We start from the raw sequence: 19565 nt of genomic DNA, 5'->3' as shown, positions 1-19565 counted from the left end.
CTCATCGTGCACTCCAAGTTACGTGAGGCCCAAATGAGCTGGAAACTTTTGAGCCTATCTGTAACCGGTATTTTTAGACAACCCACGTCACTTTTTTTTTAACATTTAAATTCAGTGGCTGTAACAAAACTACGATTTCGATGCTCGAAATGAAAATCTAGTATCACTATTCAGGGAGTCGTAGCGGTACAGTCAACCTCGAAAGTTAGTTTTAGTAGCAACAAAGCAGCGAGGACTATCATCCAATTTTTACACGTCCTTGTTCCTTACTATTCCCATTTCCAATTGATTTACTCCGTGGTTAAACATCTACATCAGTTTTCTTGGTCTGATAGAGTTGTCATCCTCTTCTTTCAATCTTGAATTAACAGATCTTTTTTCACACGTGTCCTACATCGATTAAAATTAGCGGGATACTCGAGCCTCGTTTTTCTTAAAATCCCCTTTTTTTCGATCCCCGACCGCATGATGAAACTTGTCCCCCTCAATTTGAAGAGTTTCCTCGTACACCTCCAGTTCACTTTGTTTCTTTCTTCCTCCTCACCTCGACTAAATGACGATCGACGCGGTTCTCGTGTGGTTAAGGACTTTTGACGCTGACACGGTCCAGAGGAGCCCCACATCCTCGGCGTGTTTGTTTTTGCGACGAGCCGAGGGGTACGCGTCTCCGATGAAAATCGGGTCACCAATCGTTGCGGTAATCTTCCCTGTCCGGAGTAATCAAAGTCTAAAAAAAAACGGGCTACCTCCTCCCAATTTCACTTAAGATAAATCCTCGAGTACTCGGTCACGTGGACGTTCATTTTTTCGTCCTTTCCTTTGATAAGCGAAAGTTCAACGCGCCACGCATGATACACCACGCAAAAGTGACTCGGTGAATTCAGCGATTGTGTATTTTTTCGCATCGTAAATCACAAAGGGAAACGCCAGAGATGATTATCGCCCAACAAAGCCTAAAATATCAGCCGACAGGTACACCGTTTGCGAAACGCACGCGGACACGTGCGCTCACACACAACCACGTATTCCATGTCTTTGTAGACTTTGTTTTTTTATTTAATTTTTTTTTATTTCGTTTATCGATATCATCTCGCGGATTTCTCGTCGTCGCGGATCTAAAGCAAAGGGCAATAAAGCTGCCTGCTTTCGCAACCTGATGAAGTGCAATCTCCCTGGATCGGGACAGTATATAATTGAAAATACCTTTTATTCGCCTCGTGCATTACACGCATAGGTGTAACTACTCGCAACAGGTTATCGCCCATAAGTTTCCCCGACTCGCCAGGGAGGGAGATAAAGTTCGATTTATGTTCTCTAAAACTTTGCGGTTCGCGCGTGAACTTAAAACAATCCTATCGCCGGAGCTGATTATCCAACAACGCCCCACTCCCCTCCCTTTATCGAGCCTTAAACCGTAAGACCGCAATTGGAACCCTTTCCAATTTCGCTGGCCAGCCAAAGTGAAAAAAACGAAATCGGGACACCTGGAGATCCTTGGATGTTCCTCACGTGGATCGCAACGCGAACTGCAACATCGGCAAGCAACTGGTCGTCGTTTTCGCTTGTATACTTAACTCACGGACTAATGGATCGACTGCATCAGCACCGGGCGAAGGGATGCGCGTAATTTCTTTACCTTTTTTTTTCTTTTTTTCTTTTCGTCCCGAGTCTCGCGTAATGAACGGTTGGGCACGTATATACACACGTACGCTCGACCGTGTACCTGTGTTATATGTATACAAGAGAAAGTAATCCTTTCCTGGTACTTAGAGCATGTACCTATCTACTGCAGGTACACGCGAATGCGTTTAAAGACTCGCCGCCTGCCGATGCACCTCCGCAAGTATTTCTTTTTTTGTTACTCTCTTGCGCCTGCGAATGTGCGGTTGTGCGTATACAAGTAAGGGTTTTTGCAGCAACAAGATTTTGGCACAAAGGGAAAGTGCTGGTCCGTGACGAGATGGTTTTTTCATATCTGATTGTTTTCACAATGCGTGTGCTCTATTTGTATGCCATTAATTTTTTTTTTTTTTTTTAGAGAGAGAAAAAAGTGACTTTGTTTGTCGAAAGTAAGGGTATTTCGCCTCTGCAGAACAAGGGAGAAATACAACTTTTCATGATAAAAGAGGGAAATCGGTTCTGACATTTTGCAAGGAGTTCATTCTCGCCCCTCTATGTATCAAGTATACGTGCACGATTGTGACGAGCCAGCTCTGAAATTTTCCGTAATTATTGGTAGTTTGTCAGAAATCGACTGGACACTGAAGATAACGGAGGTGTTTTTTTTTTTTTTTTTTTTTTTTTGTCGTACGTGGGAGCAGAAAAATGAAAAAGAGTTCTTCGGTGTTAAACTTAAAAAATAATCTCTCGCTGTATGCTCACCTGTAATTTCTATCTTTTTGAATGACGACAAATAGAATGTACGCGTGAAAGAAATCTGGTTAGCGCAATTATATTTGACGTCGAGATTTGCGAAGGAAATTAACAGTAAGCTTTGACACGTGAAATTCGTCACCGTAACTTATTTTCAGTACAATGAATTATCAGTTTGAATGTTGCAACCAAACAAATCACTGATTCTCTACTCAACTTGTGAAAGAGTGTTAACTATCATCAATAATCAAGCTAAATGTACATGTACGTACCGTTTCTCCGAGCGACGTTTGTCGTCGTTAGCTACGATGATGAGGAAGTTATTCTTTTGGGGGGTACATGGCAAAGAAAGAGAAAGATGAAGATGAAGCAATAATTGTGTGCTTTCTCTTTAATCAAAAGCCACTGAGATGGATGTTCACTTTTGATATAGGCATTGTGACGGTCACGTTGCTAGATGTGTTTACTCGTTTTTTCTCCTTTGGATAAAATTTTAAACTAAACGAGGATTAGAATTTGAAAGGACGCATGAAAAGCGAAATTAAAATTTATCTTTGAATCACAGAATGGCTGGTTTCTTGGCCTCATGAAACACGTAAAGCACAAACATCATAGAGGTGTGGAATTTGTACTGACATGTGTGGAGATAATTCAAGCTCAGGACGTTACTAAACATTAAAAATTGTAGACTTCAACTTAATATACCCAACAATTTAATGGCTAAAAAATGCAATACACTCAACTCATACATGCAGTAGTTTTTCCTACATTTACTCCTCGGAAACTCCCAGATAATTTTTTTCCCTTTTTTTCCAACGCTTCTTGCAACGCTTAATTCACACGTTTCAGTTTTTTTTTTTTTTTCTCCTTTTTTTTTACTTTCAAGTGCGATACTCAAAAGAAAGGAGAGCGAGCCGACCCACCCGATCGCTCGTCCGATTTTCGCGGCGCATTTTTCATATAACCTCATGATTGACTTTTTTCATCGAGCGAAATTTCGTCGGGCGTTGACAGCTTTTAAAGGCCTTTACTTACTTTGTATTAAAATATACAAGCGCGCACGTCGAGGCTGTACAATATATAAAGCGCGCGCGCTCCACTTATACATCGATGAATAAACATACAACCCAAGCGTACAATTTTAATATAGATGCGTGTCTTATAAAACGTTTGACAACGATTTTTTTTTTCCTTTGACATGTAATGACTTTGTTGTTGAACCTCCTATGATGTAACGGCTTTATTTGCCGATCTACCGATCCCAACATCAGTGTGGGCGACTATGGAGTAGTTTTTTTCGCTACCGCATCGGAGTTTCATCGAGAAAATCCTTTGATTACTTGTAATTAAAACTCATGCGTGATGATCGTGAAACATGATTTCCGTGTGATTAATAATTATAATACATGCTTACATCGATGCGGAAAATCGAGACGAAGCTCACGCTGATCCGAGAGAATTAATAACGCAAATCACTCGCCCGCGTATAACGTAGGTACAGCCGATTCGCAAAAGTAATTTAAATGATCAATTATTTTGTAATCTTCTCCTTCGATCGTTTTTTTCTGTGGATATATAAAAAAGCGAAGCGAAAAAATACGTGTATCACACGCATGTGTAATACACGTACAAATGGTACGTTAGACGAGGTGGAGCTCGCCACTTATCATCCGAATGTCCGTGTACCCCATTGCGAGAAAAAAAAATCGTCAACATAGATGAAACTAGTGTGTAAACACACGTTGCTGCGCGGAAGACATGATTTTTCATCTCGTTTCTCTTCTCGAATGAGCGGAGAGTAGATAAGACGACGCGATAAGGCTCACTAGCTACCGCGAGAGATAAGAGCTATAGGGCCCCTACTCTGTGACCGCATACTTACGGACTTCCTTTTGCTTTTTTGTGGTCGGGTTGTAGCGTATGTATATACAAATAATATATGGCATCGAAAAAGGTGTACTCTTCCTGAAGGTGTGTGACATTAATATTCGTGCATAACAAAAAGAAATATTAGACGCTATTATATCACTTATCGTCACTTAGTGTATTTGTGGATATACATACCTACACTTTGACACCGATTGAACTATAATTGCTGCGGTGGAAGTTCTTGGTACTAATAATAATGATGATAAAATTGTAGTATACGTACAAGAGAGTGAATCGAGCAGATGTAAAATCAAGAAGTTACACAAGCTACCAAGTTACGTGCACGCGTGAAAAGAATACACAACCTTGATGATTAGACACACTCATAATACATTTACCTAACCTAATATTTAACAGAACCTATAATTATACCGAGTGTATTTTAAATTCTTATAGGTTATCAAGCTTTATTTAATTCTTAGGTTTTTGTATGGTATGTCTATAAATACTATACATATTATTTCTTGAACCATGAGTATTGCATATATACCCACTTGTTTTTATCTATAAATTAATTCTAGATCTAGAACATCAAAATAATGGTTTGCTATTGACTAATTTAATTAATCCCAGGGTCCCAGGGTGAGTTTTAGTCAGGCTGTCAGCTAGATTTTTTTTTTTTTTTAATATGATACCTATTCTACTTATTCCCGCTAATTCTTTGCTCTATACCACGTCGGTAAATTAAGGCAGGTGTGGGCTATTCTGCCGCTAGGGGCGCTCGCCATCACATACGTCATAGTATATCTATATCTTATGTAAGTGCATATGCGCATCGTCATAGCATTTAAGAAATAATAAAGACTGCTCGTTCGTATGTACGGCGCTGAAGCACAAGTAGAAGGAGACACAACATTGAACGTGGGTATATGTCTTTCTCGCACACTCCCATCACAGATACCCACGTTCGATGCTGTGTCTCCTTCTACTTGTGCTTCAGCGCCATAAATAAGAACGATCAGTCTATATTTTTCATATGCCTATGCGCATCGTAATATATATTTATAGACACACACACATATATATATATATATATATATATATATATACCTTTACACCACATGTGATGGCGAGTGCCCCTAGCGGCAGAATAGCCCCCATACCCCTATTGTCAAATGCGGTCGGATACACGATGTACCCGTGCCGGCCGTACGTGACTATCTAGAAGCACCCTAAGGCTACTGTTTCTTGCGGAAACCAATGAACTAGTAGTGCTGCAGTAAGTAACCTATTAAACTTTTCTCATTGTTAGTGTTGAATTGATTCAGGACTTGTTTGGCTTGTTCCAAAAGAAAAATTACAGGAAAAATTGCATGCACATCGGATCAGGTAGGTACTCTCGACATGACGTATACTGGCGTAATACTTAAATACCTGCATGCATTAATTGGTGTCATCATCTCACATGTAAGTACTTACATGCAAGTTGCAGATCTGTCAGTTCTGTGTGTGTAATCCTCATTATAAACATACAAAATTAGTCCATCACGATCCTGCGTGAGCATCATTCGGAAGTATAAATTTATTCAAAAGTCTAAAATAGTCATGTATCAGTCTATAATATCAACCTTGGATATTTACGAGATAATGCAGCAGTTGACAAAGACCAAAGATTTTGAATTCCACATAAGCTATATGCTCAAAGTCCTGGAGAAACATTTGCCCTTGCCATGTTCTCCCAAGAGCAAAAACAATGACGAATCTGTCAAACTGAGAATGGAAGCGGATGAGTTAATGCAGAAGAGCAAGTCAGTTTTAACCGATGCCATTACAATGTATTCCAAAAGCATTGCCTTTGCCGAGCTGTCATCCACTGCCTTGGCACAGGCCTATGCAAACAGGTCCTGTGCTCTGTTTAACTTTTCAAAGTTGGAGGAGTGCCTGCGAGACATCGATAGAGCCCTGGAGGGCAGCTATCCTGATCATCTGAAGCCAAATTTGCTCGTAAGAAAAGCCAAGTGTCTAAAGACGTTGGGTCGTACTGATGCAGACAAGATTTGCAAAGAGGCCATGACTCTGCTGGAGAGTTTGAGTTTAGACAATAAGATGAAGGAAAAACTTAAAGCGAGAATTGATTCTGTTGACAAGATTGCAAAGTCACCAAAGCTCAAAGACACTTCTGTCAAACTACCTAGCTTTGTGTCACACAAGTTTATTCCATCTGCCTCAGAAGCTATTGATTTGGCATTTAACGATAACTTTGGCCGGCACTTCGTTGCTACTCGTGACATTAAATGTGGAGAGTGTCTTATTGCTGAAAAACCATATGTTAACTATTTGAATCCAGTCAACATTTATACATACTGTTCGCACTGTTTCAAAAGAATGTGGGATGGTATACCTTGCGAAGATTGCATTTATGCAATGTATTGCTCTAAGAAATGCAAAGGTGATGCTTGGAAGATGTACCATGACATTGAGTGCCCTGTTAGAAAATATTTGGTTGCTGCAGGCACACCTGATATGGGAATATTTTCAATGAAATTGACTCTTTTAGCTCTTAGGGAATATGGAAGTATCGAAAATCTTAGGAAGGAATTAAGTAAAATTGATGATTGTAAAGGTAATTGTTAATGGATTCATATTCAATAACACTTGATTTCTTTGTATTATTTTTAACTCTCGTAAATATAACACTAGTATTAAAATAATTTATGCGCTTGCTATGAAATTTTAGATTATCTGAAAAAAAGTTATTCTGAAGATGGAATTTATCATAGTGATCAGTACAGGCAATTGTACAGTCTTATAACACATGTAGATAACAAAAAAGAATTTGCTTCTATTACACCTCGTATTGCACATATTTCGCTGGTCTCAGCAGTAATTATATTTCTTGTCAACAAATACACCAATCTGTTTGGTAATGTAGACAAAAGCATATCTGCTTTACGTAAAAACAAAGATGCCTTGTTCTTTAGTCAGCAGTGTGCTAAAAATTATATGAAAATTGGAACTAACGGTCACGAGGTTCTTATCAACCTCTATAATTTTATTTCTTTTTTGGTTTGAACAATTATTTTAAAAGTTCCTATTTACAGGTGGGTGAACTTAATTCGTTTGATAATGTTATTCTTGGTAGTGTATGTGGTTCTGTTACCAGCTTAATGAACCATAGTTGTAATCCAAATATTGTTAGAATTTCAACTTTCATAGATAATAGTGTAGGCCAAGCAGTGTTAGCTCTGCAACCTATTCGAAAAGGGTCACAGGTAATCAAGGAAAAATTATAGAAAACTATTAAACTTCAATGTCATCTCAACGTTGATAATTGCACAGAAATTACTTTGATTTTATTTCAGATATTTAGTAATTATGGAGCTACGTTCCAAATGGACCCTAAATCTAAGCGCGATGAAATTTTACGTTCTTATTATTTTGAGTGTAATTGCCAAGCCTGTAACGAACTGTGGCCTTTACAAGAACGCTTACCATCTCTGAGTGTAAGTTATGATAATTTTAACACTTTTGCCTCTCAACATGTATTCGTAGATTTTAAAACAGTTAAACAAGCAAAATTTATAACAAAATTATCATCAAGCTACCATTTTCTAATTTGTTTGCATATAAATTTTAGTCTATGCTTACCAGTGAAAAAGAAACGGCTAAAGTTGCAGAGTTATTATTTAACTGTGACAAATGGAGGAGCATCATTGCTGACAAAGTTAATATTCCTGATGGAAGCGCAGTTCACATTTTTAACGATCTAACTAGAGCAATCACTAAAATGCATGAAATTAACTGTAATCCCAGTAGTGAATATTACAGTACAATTTATTTGTTTAAGTTTGCTTTGCGAAAGTATTACGGAATTAAATTTGAAATTTGATAATATATTTAACGCCTCTCTTGTTCCAAAAGTGCTGTTTTCTTTCTAATGTATATATATGATAACAGTTATTTTACTCAAAAAAAATCTTTCAATTTCTAAAATATTCTTAACTGCATGTTTTCATAATTATTTAAAAGTTTTTGATTGCAACAATAATTTCAAGCATGTTGGAAAAACATTTTTTTTTTTATAGGTTGGCACAATTTTATAAAAAGTGATGCCAATATTTATTTGTACTGTTCTCTTAAATAATCTTAACCGTGTACAACCAAAATTCTATAAATAAAGTTTCATGAAAATGTTGTTCAGATTTATGATTTACCAATTATAAAACATCCATGACATATATTTTTTTACCTTCTGTTGTCTTGAATAACAAAAAATGATAACATGTTGGATTCGGAACTATTCCATGTCCATGGCCATACTTTCCCGATTTTTAATGAACAAAAGATTGTATCTCGTAAAGTAAAAAAAATGGGCCTTCTCAAAGTAATCTCACTCCCGCGTCCATATACACATTACCATGACCAACCAAGCATATAATAATTATTTAACGTTCTCCTAACTAGCCCAACGGTACACCAAAGTACCCGTTCAAAAGCACACACTCCAAACACAGTGAGCGCGCGATCCAATAAATAACGCTCTTATTATTCGCTACTTACTATCTCGTCAAAATCTCCCTCCGTCTCTTTTACTCACATATAGTATTAATTTAACGCGACTTGTATATAAGGATGCAGCAGTGCCCTCTGAGAAAAAAAAAAAGCCACAGGATCCCCGTTAAACCGCTAAAACGCATAATTACGAAAAAATCTGTTTTAGCGCTTGCAAAGAGGCACACACTCGTATACATACGCGTATTCATAATTAAATTTATTAGTAGAAGTCTCGCGGGTGGTTGTGATACTTCTCGGAGTCGGCGTTAAATTTTTAACGATCTCTCCCTACGCTCTCGTAATACGAAGGAAAAGACACAGCCGTTTTCTTCAATACGTGCTTCTCCACAAAATACATGTATATAAGTAATATATATATATATATATATATATATATTTCTTATTTGCGCGATGAAAACGTGCCCGGTAGATAAGCCGGCCGGCCGGCCGGGCACATATGCTTAATCGCCGGCACAGTTGCATAGAATCTCGTTACCTCCCTTCTGCCATAAGTATACATATACACCGCGATAGTTTTGCAAAATGATACGCATAATGGATACAATTAGTTACTCCGAGTGCCTCGACTTTGCGTGCTTGTTCTTTTTCTCGTTCTTTCATCGTATACCTATATGCTTCCCTAAAATATTCCCGAGCCTAATTGATCCTGCAGCTGTAGCTCGCGTGTAAAGTGGAATGAAAAATGCACGATCTTAATGTTATTGATCTCGAGCTCTGCCGGCTCATGCAGAGGAGAAGATCGCTAATCGGATCGCTTAATTTTGATAACAGTATATACGATACTTTTTATGCGGTTTTAAATGTGCTTGCGCGTATATACGTACATAGGTACGGATAAATCCAGGCTCTCTCTCTCTCTCTATTTATGCGAATGCGGAGTCTTATTTATATATTTATGGTGCACCGATGGTTTTAAAGAAGTTCAGCGTAATTCAGATACTTATCCATCGGCAGAATTGAGCAACAAAGGCGCCGGCTTTTCCTAAATCATGCATCCTTTCTCCCATTATTCATCCTTCGCAGTAATAAACAACAGCGTTGAGATATATATACCTTAAGTCGCATCCATGTAACGGTAAACCAGACGCTGCTATGAATATTATACGTCATACATACACGTAACTTTTTTTCCCTTCTCTCCTCTCGATGTTACAAGCATAACATGTGTATTGCATGTATAAGTACAAAAATTCCAAATGTTATAGCGAGGAAATGAAAATTAAAGGGGCATGTATGGTATTGGTCTGTGTAAGCTTTGATCTATACATCATTTAAGGGTAAAAATGTCAGTTTCCTAATCAAATCGGAAAAAAACGTTACATGATAAAGCAAAAAAAAAAAATTACATACCTTTTGTTCAAAAATTGAATGGGATTAAATCTTCTCACTACTAATTGTTTACTTTTTGTCTTTCGATTTGTACCAAACAATTTTCATCGACTTTGATAGTTGCTTTACACACGCCAAGAATGAACCTTGAAAACCGCTGATTATGTGGTTTGCCGAAAGATTGAGTGTGCCCTCGGTATAAGGCCGCCAATATATATAGTTTGCCGATCTATTAACACCAGTTGTTTTCTCGATCGAAACTCATTAAAAATGACGAAACCGAAAAAAAGCGGGCCGCAGGCTTGTTTAGCATTTTTCGCAATTTCCGCATTTTGACGCACGATCACATTGCAAGTGCGAGTATGAACAATAAACAAGGCACTTGTACTTAGAAATAAACGCTCACAGAGAGAATAGTGACAAAAAAACGGAGGAAATTAACGAAAAGTTTGACAGCCGTTTAAAATTAAACACACTGGTTAGGTGCCTACTTCTGTACGTTTATCTGAAATTTGCCGATTTTTCTTTGTCTTTCGTATGCTCGGAGCGTATCGATTCGTTTCTCGTGCAAGTACATACTTAAGTATCGAGGCGCGCTGATTGAGCGTAACGGAAGCGCACGTAAGTATATACACGTGGCGCACATATTCGCACGCGCGAAGAGGACGCCTGAGGGCGTACAGCAACAACAGCAGTGCGAAATAACATTCTTTTTTTTTTATTCGCAGAAAAGAGAAGAAGCGCGGAGTAAAGACCCAATTACCGATCGTTTGGGGTTTTGAGACTTCACGGTTTTCGGCGAACCAGCAAACGAGGGTATAATATACTTTTATACCTACGTATTATATTATTGCATACTGCAATTTCAAGTGTAATAACCACACGAAGTAAGAGAGAGTGTATGGTTTTGTTGTTTGCTCTTCCCCCCCTTTTTTCATTTCGTTTAAAGAAATCGCGTCTATGAATAATAGATGATATGAAATGCATATTCTGTAATATTATGGTAGTACGTATACATTTTATGAAAATTTACAATGTAGTTTTAATTACAAATTAAACAGAAAAAAGTACATTTTTTCGTAAACATGAACGTCCGAAACGATAAAAATAATCAATCGTAAAGACAAAAAAATAAAAATAAATAAAAACCGACGTGGCGTGGCTTTTTTCCTGGCACAAATTAATCGTTTCCCGTCGATGTACATAAAATTACGAGCATCCCCCAACAACGCGTATACACAACCGATCGCGTGGAGTTTCTCGATTGAGGTCGTCGTCTTGGTGAAAAGCGGAGCAAGATCGAGCGGAAACTCATCTTTCGCGGTGGTCAGGTTACTCCGTGTAGGGAAGAAGAAGACTGACAGGTGGCCCGAGACGCGGTACACTTAGTGCCGCTACTCGCGAGTCCGCGACTTCTTTTATTTTTTGTGCTCGATCGACTTGCTACACAGGGGATATGGCCAGACGACGATGATGCAAGAGCTCTGCTCGCGAACGGCAATTTCGAATCATTATACGAATCGATGGCTCGCGTTTTTTTACTAATTTGTTTCACCTCTTTTTTTCTGTGTCCGTTCGATATTTATTAACTGCAGCCATTTGTGTAGTGCGTGTATGTACAAACGACTTTGACGATAACAAGACGCGATCGGTAATATTATTGTTGCAACTTGTGCAAAAGATGGATCACTTCGCAATATTACCGATCGTATGCACGCGCATCCCGGTTTCGTACAATCGATTTTTTTCATGGCTAATCGAGGGAAAAAAACCGGTAGACAACTCGTGTTTTGACTACATTTGCACCGTTGAGCCATTAGGGGAAACATCAGAAGCTCGATCGACACGCGTTAGGCACCGATTACGTGCTTTTGTTTCTCGTACCAGGTGGTTGACCCTGATTGCCTCTCCTCTGTATTTACACCGGCCGGTGCGGCGTGTGTGTTCCTAACCTCCTTCGTGAACTTTCGTTTTGCCTCTCGTTCGTTTGTTTAGCAACTAGTAGAAATGGAAAATCAGGGAGGTATAAAATAACTCCACGTACAATACGTTTGTTCAAATCGTTGGTTAATTTTATTTTTCTCACGTGTATAAAAATTTTTCACCCTCGCGGTCGCGAGCTACAATAGAAGAGATCTCTCGCAAATTATTGGCACTCGTGCTTACAGTAAAAATTATACTTCTTCCACACACAATACACGGTTTGATACAGTGAATAAAAATCAATGTCGTGATCACAATATATTTATATAATCGTCAAAAGCAGTATACATATTTCTCTTGATCTATCAAAAAAAGGAATAAAAAACTATGACAAAACACAGAAATTAAACGATCCACACCTACAACTGGATGTATATATATATATATATATAAATTCGTATGCAACATATGGAACACCAAAATAAATGAGATGGAGCAAAATAATGTACACGCATACAATTTATTGCGAAAGGAAGGAAGAAAAAAAAGTGCCAAGGCGCACATGTACGTGCATCTAGTGCATTGACCTATCGTAATAAGCCTCGAGTTCTCTACTCTTCGTGGTGCGGATATAATAACGCACCTGACGTGTGAACCCATCGCCAGAGACTATATTACAATACCAGTCGGAGCGCGGATAAGGTCAGAAACGAGAAGAGGGAGAGAGCGAGACTTGAATCTACACCGCCCTTCTCTCGCGTCGTTGCACCTCATGGGTATGCACGAGCTTCTCTTCCTCCTCTGTTGTTCTTTTCGCTCATATTCTTACTTATTTGCCCGCTCGCTGGGCTTCGTGTGCCTATATATAGTATACATAGTAAAAAAGAAAAATTAGCTCGCCTTATCTTTTTCTTCGGTACTCACGATCGACATGGAAATCGTTATGAATGTATATTTACATCATCGTCCACACTTTGCGTTCATATAATTGTATTTGCAGAACTATGTACTTTCGTTGTACTCATGCTTTGTCCAAATGAAATATGTGTTTTTTTTCCATTACTTGTTCGTCTTTTTAAAAATATTAGATTATTTCCCTGTAACTTTACGACATTTTGTGACATCATGTACAAATGTTACGATTACGACAAACGTGAATCGTTATGTACTACCTGGTATCGTGTCGATGAGCTTAAGCGCCAAGACAATGAATTATAAAAATATAAAAAGACGTACAACTCGACGTTATTTCACGAATCCCAAGAGCTAATAATACTAGTATACGTCGGAACGCACAATCATAGTTTCTTCGAGTCTTGCACTTGCCAATCAAAGTCAGTATCGATCTTGAGAGCTGACCCCGCTTTCTACGTGCATAGCAGAGCCAAGTCGTATATTATATACTTCGAGAATTAAAAAAAAAAGAATAAAGCGAACCATAGACGGTTTATCGGCGATATTTCAGGATCGCTCGAGCCAAACGGACGCGCTGTGTAATTTTCGGTCGCTCGCCGGTGATCTACGAGCTCGTGATCCGAGAAGCGCGTTTCGTTGTACAGAAAGCATAGCCAATCTATATACCTACGGAGATGCAGTGCTGCGATTTTTAGCGGCAGGAGAGAACAATACGGAGAAACAACGGTAAAAAGCGTGCTAGGTTTATCGCCCCGGCCCCGCGATTATTATTATTATGATTATTCGTCTTTGCACGGTTTTTCCCTTCCTTATTTCACACAAGTATATGTTTATCGGTCGATGCACGATATTTCGACAAACTGTACAGGTACACGCTCGACTGGCGGGTGGTATTTTGGGGTGAAAAATGTTTTTGTGAACACAAAAAGCGATGTTTCAAAAGTTTTATGCAAAGTTTATTTGTCAACTGAACCGTGACAGTAACACATCAACAGATCTGATATTACGTGGTTCATTACGTGATAATTATGATTATCTATGTACATGGTTTATTTTGTTTGTTTGTTTTTTTTTTGAATTTTTTGGTAAATTTTGTTTATTGAACAGTAATTCGATTTTAATTCTGTTCTGCTACATAAATTGCATCTCTCGGATATGTTGTAAAATTATGATACACAAAACGCTGTCAATTTATACAATATGCACTCGCTGCATAAAATGATAAATGTTTACATGGTGGACAAATAATAAAAATTTATACCATCGAGTAATAATAGCCAAAGATACCAATGTTATCAAACATGAGTATTCAAAATCATAATCGGTAAAAGCAAAACGCACACACCCTAAAAACATACAATCGTTCAACTTTCATAAAAAAAATGCACAAAACTTTGGTTCTCAGATATCAATGGATGCACTCGCATACTTTCACCAGTATGTCCATATGCACACTCACTACGCGCACTAGCCTCAACAGTTCGCTAGTGGATCGTACTGTGGCCCATTGGACGCCTCCTCAATAATTATCTGTTGTATACGATTTCGAACTTTGAGCTTCTGGAGCGACGTAAAGTGTCTGACATGTGGCATGAGGCTCATAAAAAAGTGATAATCGTCTGAAATGGCTCCCCTCTCGTCGCTTATCTCCACGCCGCTCGTGTTATCCAACCCACCATTACGTTGCTGCTGCATCTCTGCCCGATGTTGCATCGTCGCAATCTCGGCATTCCTGTGCATGGCCGTGATGTTGGCTCGCTGATGGATAGCCGACATATTCGCCCTTCGTTGTATGTCGTTCAGCTGGTTGTTTATCGAGGCACGCTGCTGCGCCAGCTGCGAGTGCCTTGCGTTCATCTCGGCGAGATTGTCGTCCTCTTCCTCCTCCTCATCTTCCTCCTCCTGGGAGATCTCGCGCGACTGACCTCGCTGTATCGCGGCATTAATATGATGCTGCTGTTGCTGCTGCTGTTGCAGCTCGCTCAGCTGGTTCGTCAGTTGTTCGCGCTGTTGTGCAGACAGGCTGCCCGACGTGGTGGTGACAATTGTGGCTGGGATACCATTGACCATCGTCGTCATGGTCGCTATGTCGCTAGTTATCACCGGCTGCTGTTGCTGTTGTTGTTGTTGCTGTTGCTGCTGCTGCAGCCTCGTCAACTCTGCCTGTTGCTGCAGCGCCGAGAGCTGGTGCTCCTCTTCGCTCTGTAACGTGGGTATGGGCGATATGTGGCTCTGTTCGTCCTGATCGTCTTGATCCTCTGGGTGCTCCTCGTCGTCCTCTTCCTCCTCCTCTGGTCCCTCGAGTTCACCTTCTTGGTTGAGCTGTTGCAGATGCTGCTCGTACTTGACCATTTCGTTGTAGTTTTGACTAAGCTCGTAGGCATCCATTGTATCAGAGCCATTTTCCATCTTGCTTGTGACCACTCGACCATTCCACTGGTTGCTCATCTCGTCTTCATCGTCGCTCAAAATTTCGAGGTGATCCTCGCCGTTTTTACGGCGTAGCGACACAAACATTTGGCTCTTCATGAAGCGCATCTTCTTGTAGTAGGGCCAGGACGACGGTGGCGCGGTTGGATCTGTCATGGATTTCTTCAGTTCTCGCCTGTAGTGATCCTTTAAACTTTTCCATCTCCGTCGAATGTTTTCGTCTGTAAAATATACGTCAAATGGTTAAAAACTTGGTCAAAAAATCAATACCATGCATTTTCTTAGGGCAAAATTCAATTCAAGCACAACACAAATGAAGTTAAGAACGAAAAATTTATGAAAATCATTAAAAAATAAATCAAAGCCTCTTAATAAAATCTGTACAAAAGCTATCGACTGTGTGCTACGCCACTTAATTCGATCAAACTGACTTTTCTCTCGTCGAGATGACGAAGATTCTCGTATCGATTAAATAACTCGGTTCAAGTGCTTTCACTGCGGGACGATTCGTCGTAGGAAGACGGTAATTGAACATTCTTGTACAGATGTAAGAAAAAAAAAAAAACTAAGGCATCTGCACGAGAGCATGTTAACGCAGTTGTGCTTCTTCGCCCCGCAGGAACCGAGGTTATAGTACAAAATAACTAGCGTATACTGTATAACATGCAGGGTATTTTAGAGAAAATGAGTATAGTGTAGCCGTTAAGTGACCGTTGCTGCTGATGCGAGTGCAGATAATTGTATAGGGTATTTTCGAGTACTGTGGATGGTTGGTATTATTGATTGCAAAGCTAAAAGTCGCATTACTATTCTGAAAATTGAAATTTTTGTTTTTTAATTGTATTTGTAAAACGGTGTATTTTTTTTTAATTTTCAGTAGCAAATTAATGTTTAAAAAAAAGAAAGATGTTGAAAAAGACTACCAAGAAAACGTACATATTCAAAGGTCACATTAACATAAGTTTAGTATATTTGTGCATACATTTAGGTGCTGCCCAAATTGATGCACTACGTTCAGAATACCATAGATTTTAAAAGAAACATTTTTTTGGTATGCATACTGTAGAGCGTTTCATTCTAAAGAGCGAAGATAAGGCGATAACGTCACAGGGGTAAACATAAACGATAAGAATTCGGAAAGGAGCGTAACTTACGGAGACGCCAAGATATTACTACTTTTAGTTAAGAACAGATGTACTAACTGTGTTGAAAACATGAGTTGTTGGAAGGGAAACTCTCAACCATTTGGGTTTGGTCATAGAAAAAATGTATGTATTATGCATGCAACGAATTTCAATTGATGCTGATAAGGCAATTAATAAACCAACAATAGCGAGCGTCAAACTTATGAATATAACTACAAAAGAGTCTCTGTGATGAAGCGTGATGCAATGCTTGTCTTATGTTGAATATTTTTGTTTATTACTACGTGCATGCAATCTGATGACTTAAATTTAGAATTAAAAAAAAAATGTTACATTTCATGAATTATTCAAAGCTTCTTTAGATTCAATTTTCATTAGTTTCTATGTGTAACTGAGTTTCACATCACATTTTGTAATTGATAAGGAATTCATCTAGTACTACACTTACATTAAAATTACAAGTTTAATTACGTAATGGAGCACATAAAAAAAGTTCAATAGTTTAAGCAATAATGTTTCTTACTATTCTTATCAATGACAAATAGAGAGTTCATTGACACAAATATATTGCTACGTTACAATCGAACAAGTTTGGTCTATTGTTAGTGTCGAAAAGAATATTCAAGTATTTCTCAGCACTTACACTTCCTTATACTTGTTTCAATGAATTAAAGCAAATAACCCAAACAAATACTTGTAGCGAGCATGCAGTGTTTCACTTTTTGCGCACTAGCACACGAGTTTTATCGATCCGTCAGCCAGGTGAAGCGCAAGCCTACACTTACTAAGTATTTATGACTGCAATGCAAATGTATGAAAAAAAAGAGCCAAGAAAGCAAATATACAACGCAGACCGGTTTATAATAACAATCGTTAAATGTTATTGCCATTGTCTGCACCCTCACGATCGTGTGTGTAAACATAAATATAATCGTGGAAAGGTAAGCCGCATCCACTAACCTAACCTACAAACAACCCACGCAAAATATATGCATCCCCCTGCAAGTACCTCTCCCCCACAAAAGTGAAACAGGTAAGAAAAACAGCTAAGTATACTGCCTTATCAGGAGACAGGATGGAACTTACGTGTGGTATCCAAGGTCTTGGCAATCTCTTCCCAGAGCGGTGCCGTAAGCAAACTCGAGTGGTGCTGCTCGTGGGTTCTCATCCACAGGGCCTTTCTGTCCCTGATCTCGTCGATGAGCATCTCATTTTCAAGCAGAACATTTGCCACGCGCGGCCTCTTGCTCCCGTCTTCGACGCTCTGGTTCGGCTGTTGTCTTTTCTTGTACTTGCGCTTCGTCCTGTGCTTGTTTCTCCTCGTGGGAGCGACAGCAGCGGCTGGTGCCATTTCCCCGTTAACCAGGGCTCCGTTGCTCTCCTCCTCGCTGTTGTCGCCCTCCTGGTGCTGTTGTTGTTGTTGTTGATGAAGCATCAGCTGTTCGTGCTCGACCAAGGCATCACGATGATCCCTTAGGGCCTCAGCCGTGCCACTCGTATCGGACAACTGCTGCAGCAGCAGGACATTACTGCTGTGGTGGCTGTTGTTGCTGCTGCTGCTGCTGCTGTTGATGCTCGTGTTTGAGATTATCGGCTCAGGCGAGTATCGAGCCGGACGACGACGGGCGCGCGACACCGAAAGGGTTACCGGACCCGTGGTACCACTTCCAACAGTACCATTAGCCAATGTGGGGTTAGTGCCGGCACTGCTGCTGATGCTGCTATTGCTGCTGCTGCTACCGGCTCCACCGCCGCTTATAACGCTACTGTTGTTGCAAGAGGCGGCGCTCAGCTCGAGCGACGACAAGGCCGCCGCCGCCGCCATGTCGGGTACACTATATACCGTACACACGCTCCCCCGGTGACGACGCGCACCTAGCCCCTCGCTGCTCGTCCCCCGCTGTTCGTCTACGACTTCTACGTTGACTGCACTCGGTGCCGCTGTGTGTATTACACCATTAAGTACACCTTACTTACGTATACCCAAGCAGACTTTGGTTTATTGCAATGACCTACATGAACATGCTCCGAGAGCTCCGAGGCCGAGCGTGTTATTTGCTGTATCGTACACACACAAACACACAGATGATGGCCACATTGGCCACAAGCAAAACGTGCCGCACACCGTCGAGCGACGCGAAAAACACTGCACGGCCGAGCACTTACTTTTATCTCGCTTCTTCACATGACGTGTATATACAGAGTCTACATATATATACCACACGAATTCTATCTTTGTCGCTCCCCCACGTTAACGCCATAAAGGCGAAAGCTAAAAGAGGTGTCCTTTTACCCCTCGTTCTATCCTTCTCGCACACGTCTTCCCTGTATAGATATGTAGTGTAGTGTAGCGTAATTCTCAATATTCTCATAATTCTCAATGCGTGCGCAACGCACACGCGGATCATGTTTTCCGTATATGTATATGCATGGGTGCATTGAACGAGTTTGCTCTTTGTCTCTCTCGCACAAGCGATTTCCCGTGCAGCGTTCTGCTGCGTTCTGATGCCGAGCGTCGTGCCTTTATTGGTGTGGTCGGGAAGTTGTACGGGGTTTTCGACCAAATGACAAGGGGACTGGGGATTATGGGAAATATCTTTACAACCCTCGAGGGTGGAGCTATTTTTGGGATCGAATTTCGGTGATGGTTCGCGAAGTCTTGGATGGGACCGAAATTTAAACGAAATGTACGCGCCAGCGCGGTCAAGAAGCCGCCCGGGCCGCCGAGCGATTTGCAAATTGACTCTGACACTCGACTCCTTCTGTAGACAATACATACTGAATAAATAATTTTTGTCATCGTGTGGATGAATTAATAAAGCAATTTCATTGGTATTATGAATTATTGGGTTATTTTTTTAGGTTAGTATCAATATATGTTTCTCGGATATCAAATCGCTTCGTGTATTGTATTAACCTGGGTTAACGAAAAAAATGAGAGTTTAATCATCAATTATGGTCTTTCATACTTTTTTGTTGATATTTTTAATACATTAAACCTTGAAT

The 19565-nt window shown here is 39.9% G+C and overlaps 3 protein-coding genes across 3 annotated transcripts in view; 2 read left to right on the top strand and 1 right to left on the bottom strand.

Moving 5' to 3' along the window:
• Positions 1-19565, top strand: part of rols (zinc-RING finger and ankyrin repeat domain-containing protein rolling pebbles) — a 79409-nt gene that overhangs the window by 47200 nt on the left and 12644 nt on the right. The gene's annotated exons all lie outside the window — the stretch shown is intronic.
• Positions 5503-8131, top strand: LOC149374485 (protein-lysine N-methyltransferase SMYD4-like). The gene is made up of 6 exons (XM_089593505.1): positions 5503-5631; positions 5729-6865; positions 6980-7272; positions 7344-7514; positions 7605-7745; positions 7880-8131. Exons 2-6 carry the CDS (start codon positions 5848-5850, stop codon positions 8129-8131), a joined length of 1875 nt encoding a protein of 624 aa, XP_089449631.1. The 5' UTR covers positions 5503-5631; positions 5729-5847.
• On the bottom strand, positions 12512-18726 carry LOC106636974 (uncharacterized). Its single transcript, XM_014349564.2, has 2 exons — positions 17646-18726; positions 12512-15635 (listed from the first exon to the last, which is right to left on the bottom strand). Exons 1-2 carry the CDS (start codon positions 18382-18384, stop codon positions 14458-14460), a joined length of 1917 nt encoding a protein of 638 aa, XP_014205050.2. The 5' UTR covers positions 18385-18726; the 3' UTR covers positions 12512-14457.

Source organism: Copidosoma floridanum, unplaced genomic scaffold, assembly GCF_036245765.1.
Source record: "Copidosoma floridanum isolate Cflo_tuat_1 unplaced genomic scaffold, Cflo_Japanese_pri ptg000019l, whole genome shotgun sequence".
NCBI lineage: Eukaryota > Metazoa > Arthropoda > Insecta > Hymenoptera > Encyrtidae > Copidosoma > Copidosoma floridanum.
This window is presented reverse-complemented; position numbering and strand designations above follow the sequence as displayed.

What these genes read in the sequence shown, in the direction of transcription:
- LOC149374485 (XM_089593505.1), top strand. Translation starts at nt 5,848, where the DNA reads ATGTATCAGTCTATAATATCAACCTTGGATATTTACGAGATAATGCAG. An exon ending in TAAAATTGATGATTGTAAAG is followed by an intron (nt 6,866 to 6,979) that starts GTAATTGTTAAT and finishes ATGAAATTTTAG; the next exon opens with ATTATCTGAAAAAAAGTTAT. An exon ending in AACGCTTACCATCTCTGAGT is followed by an intron (nt 7,746 to 7,879) that starts GTAAGTTATGAT and finishes TATAAATTTTAG; the next exon opens with TCTATGCTTACCAGTGAAAA.
- LOC106636974 (XM_014349564.2), bottom strand. Translation starts at nt 18,384, where the DNA reads ATGGCGGCGGCGGCGGCCTTGTCGTCGCTCGAGCTGAGCGCCGCCTCT. An exon ending in CAAGACCTTGGATACCACAC is followed by an intron (nt 15,636 to 17,645) that starts GTAAGTTCCATC and finishes TATATTTTACAG; the next exon opens with ACGAAAACATTCGACGGAGA.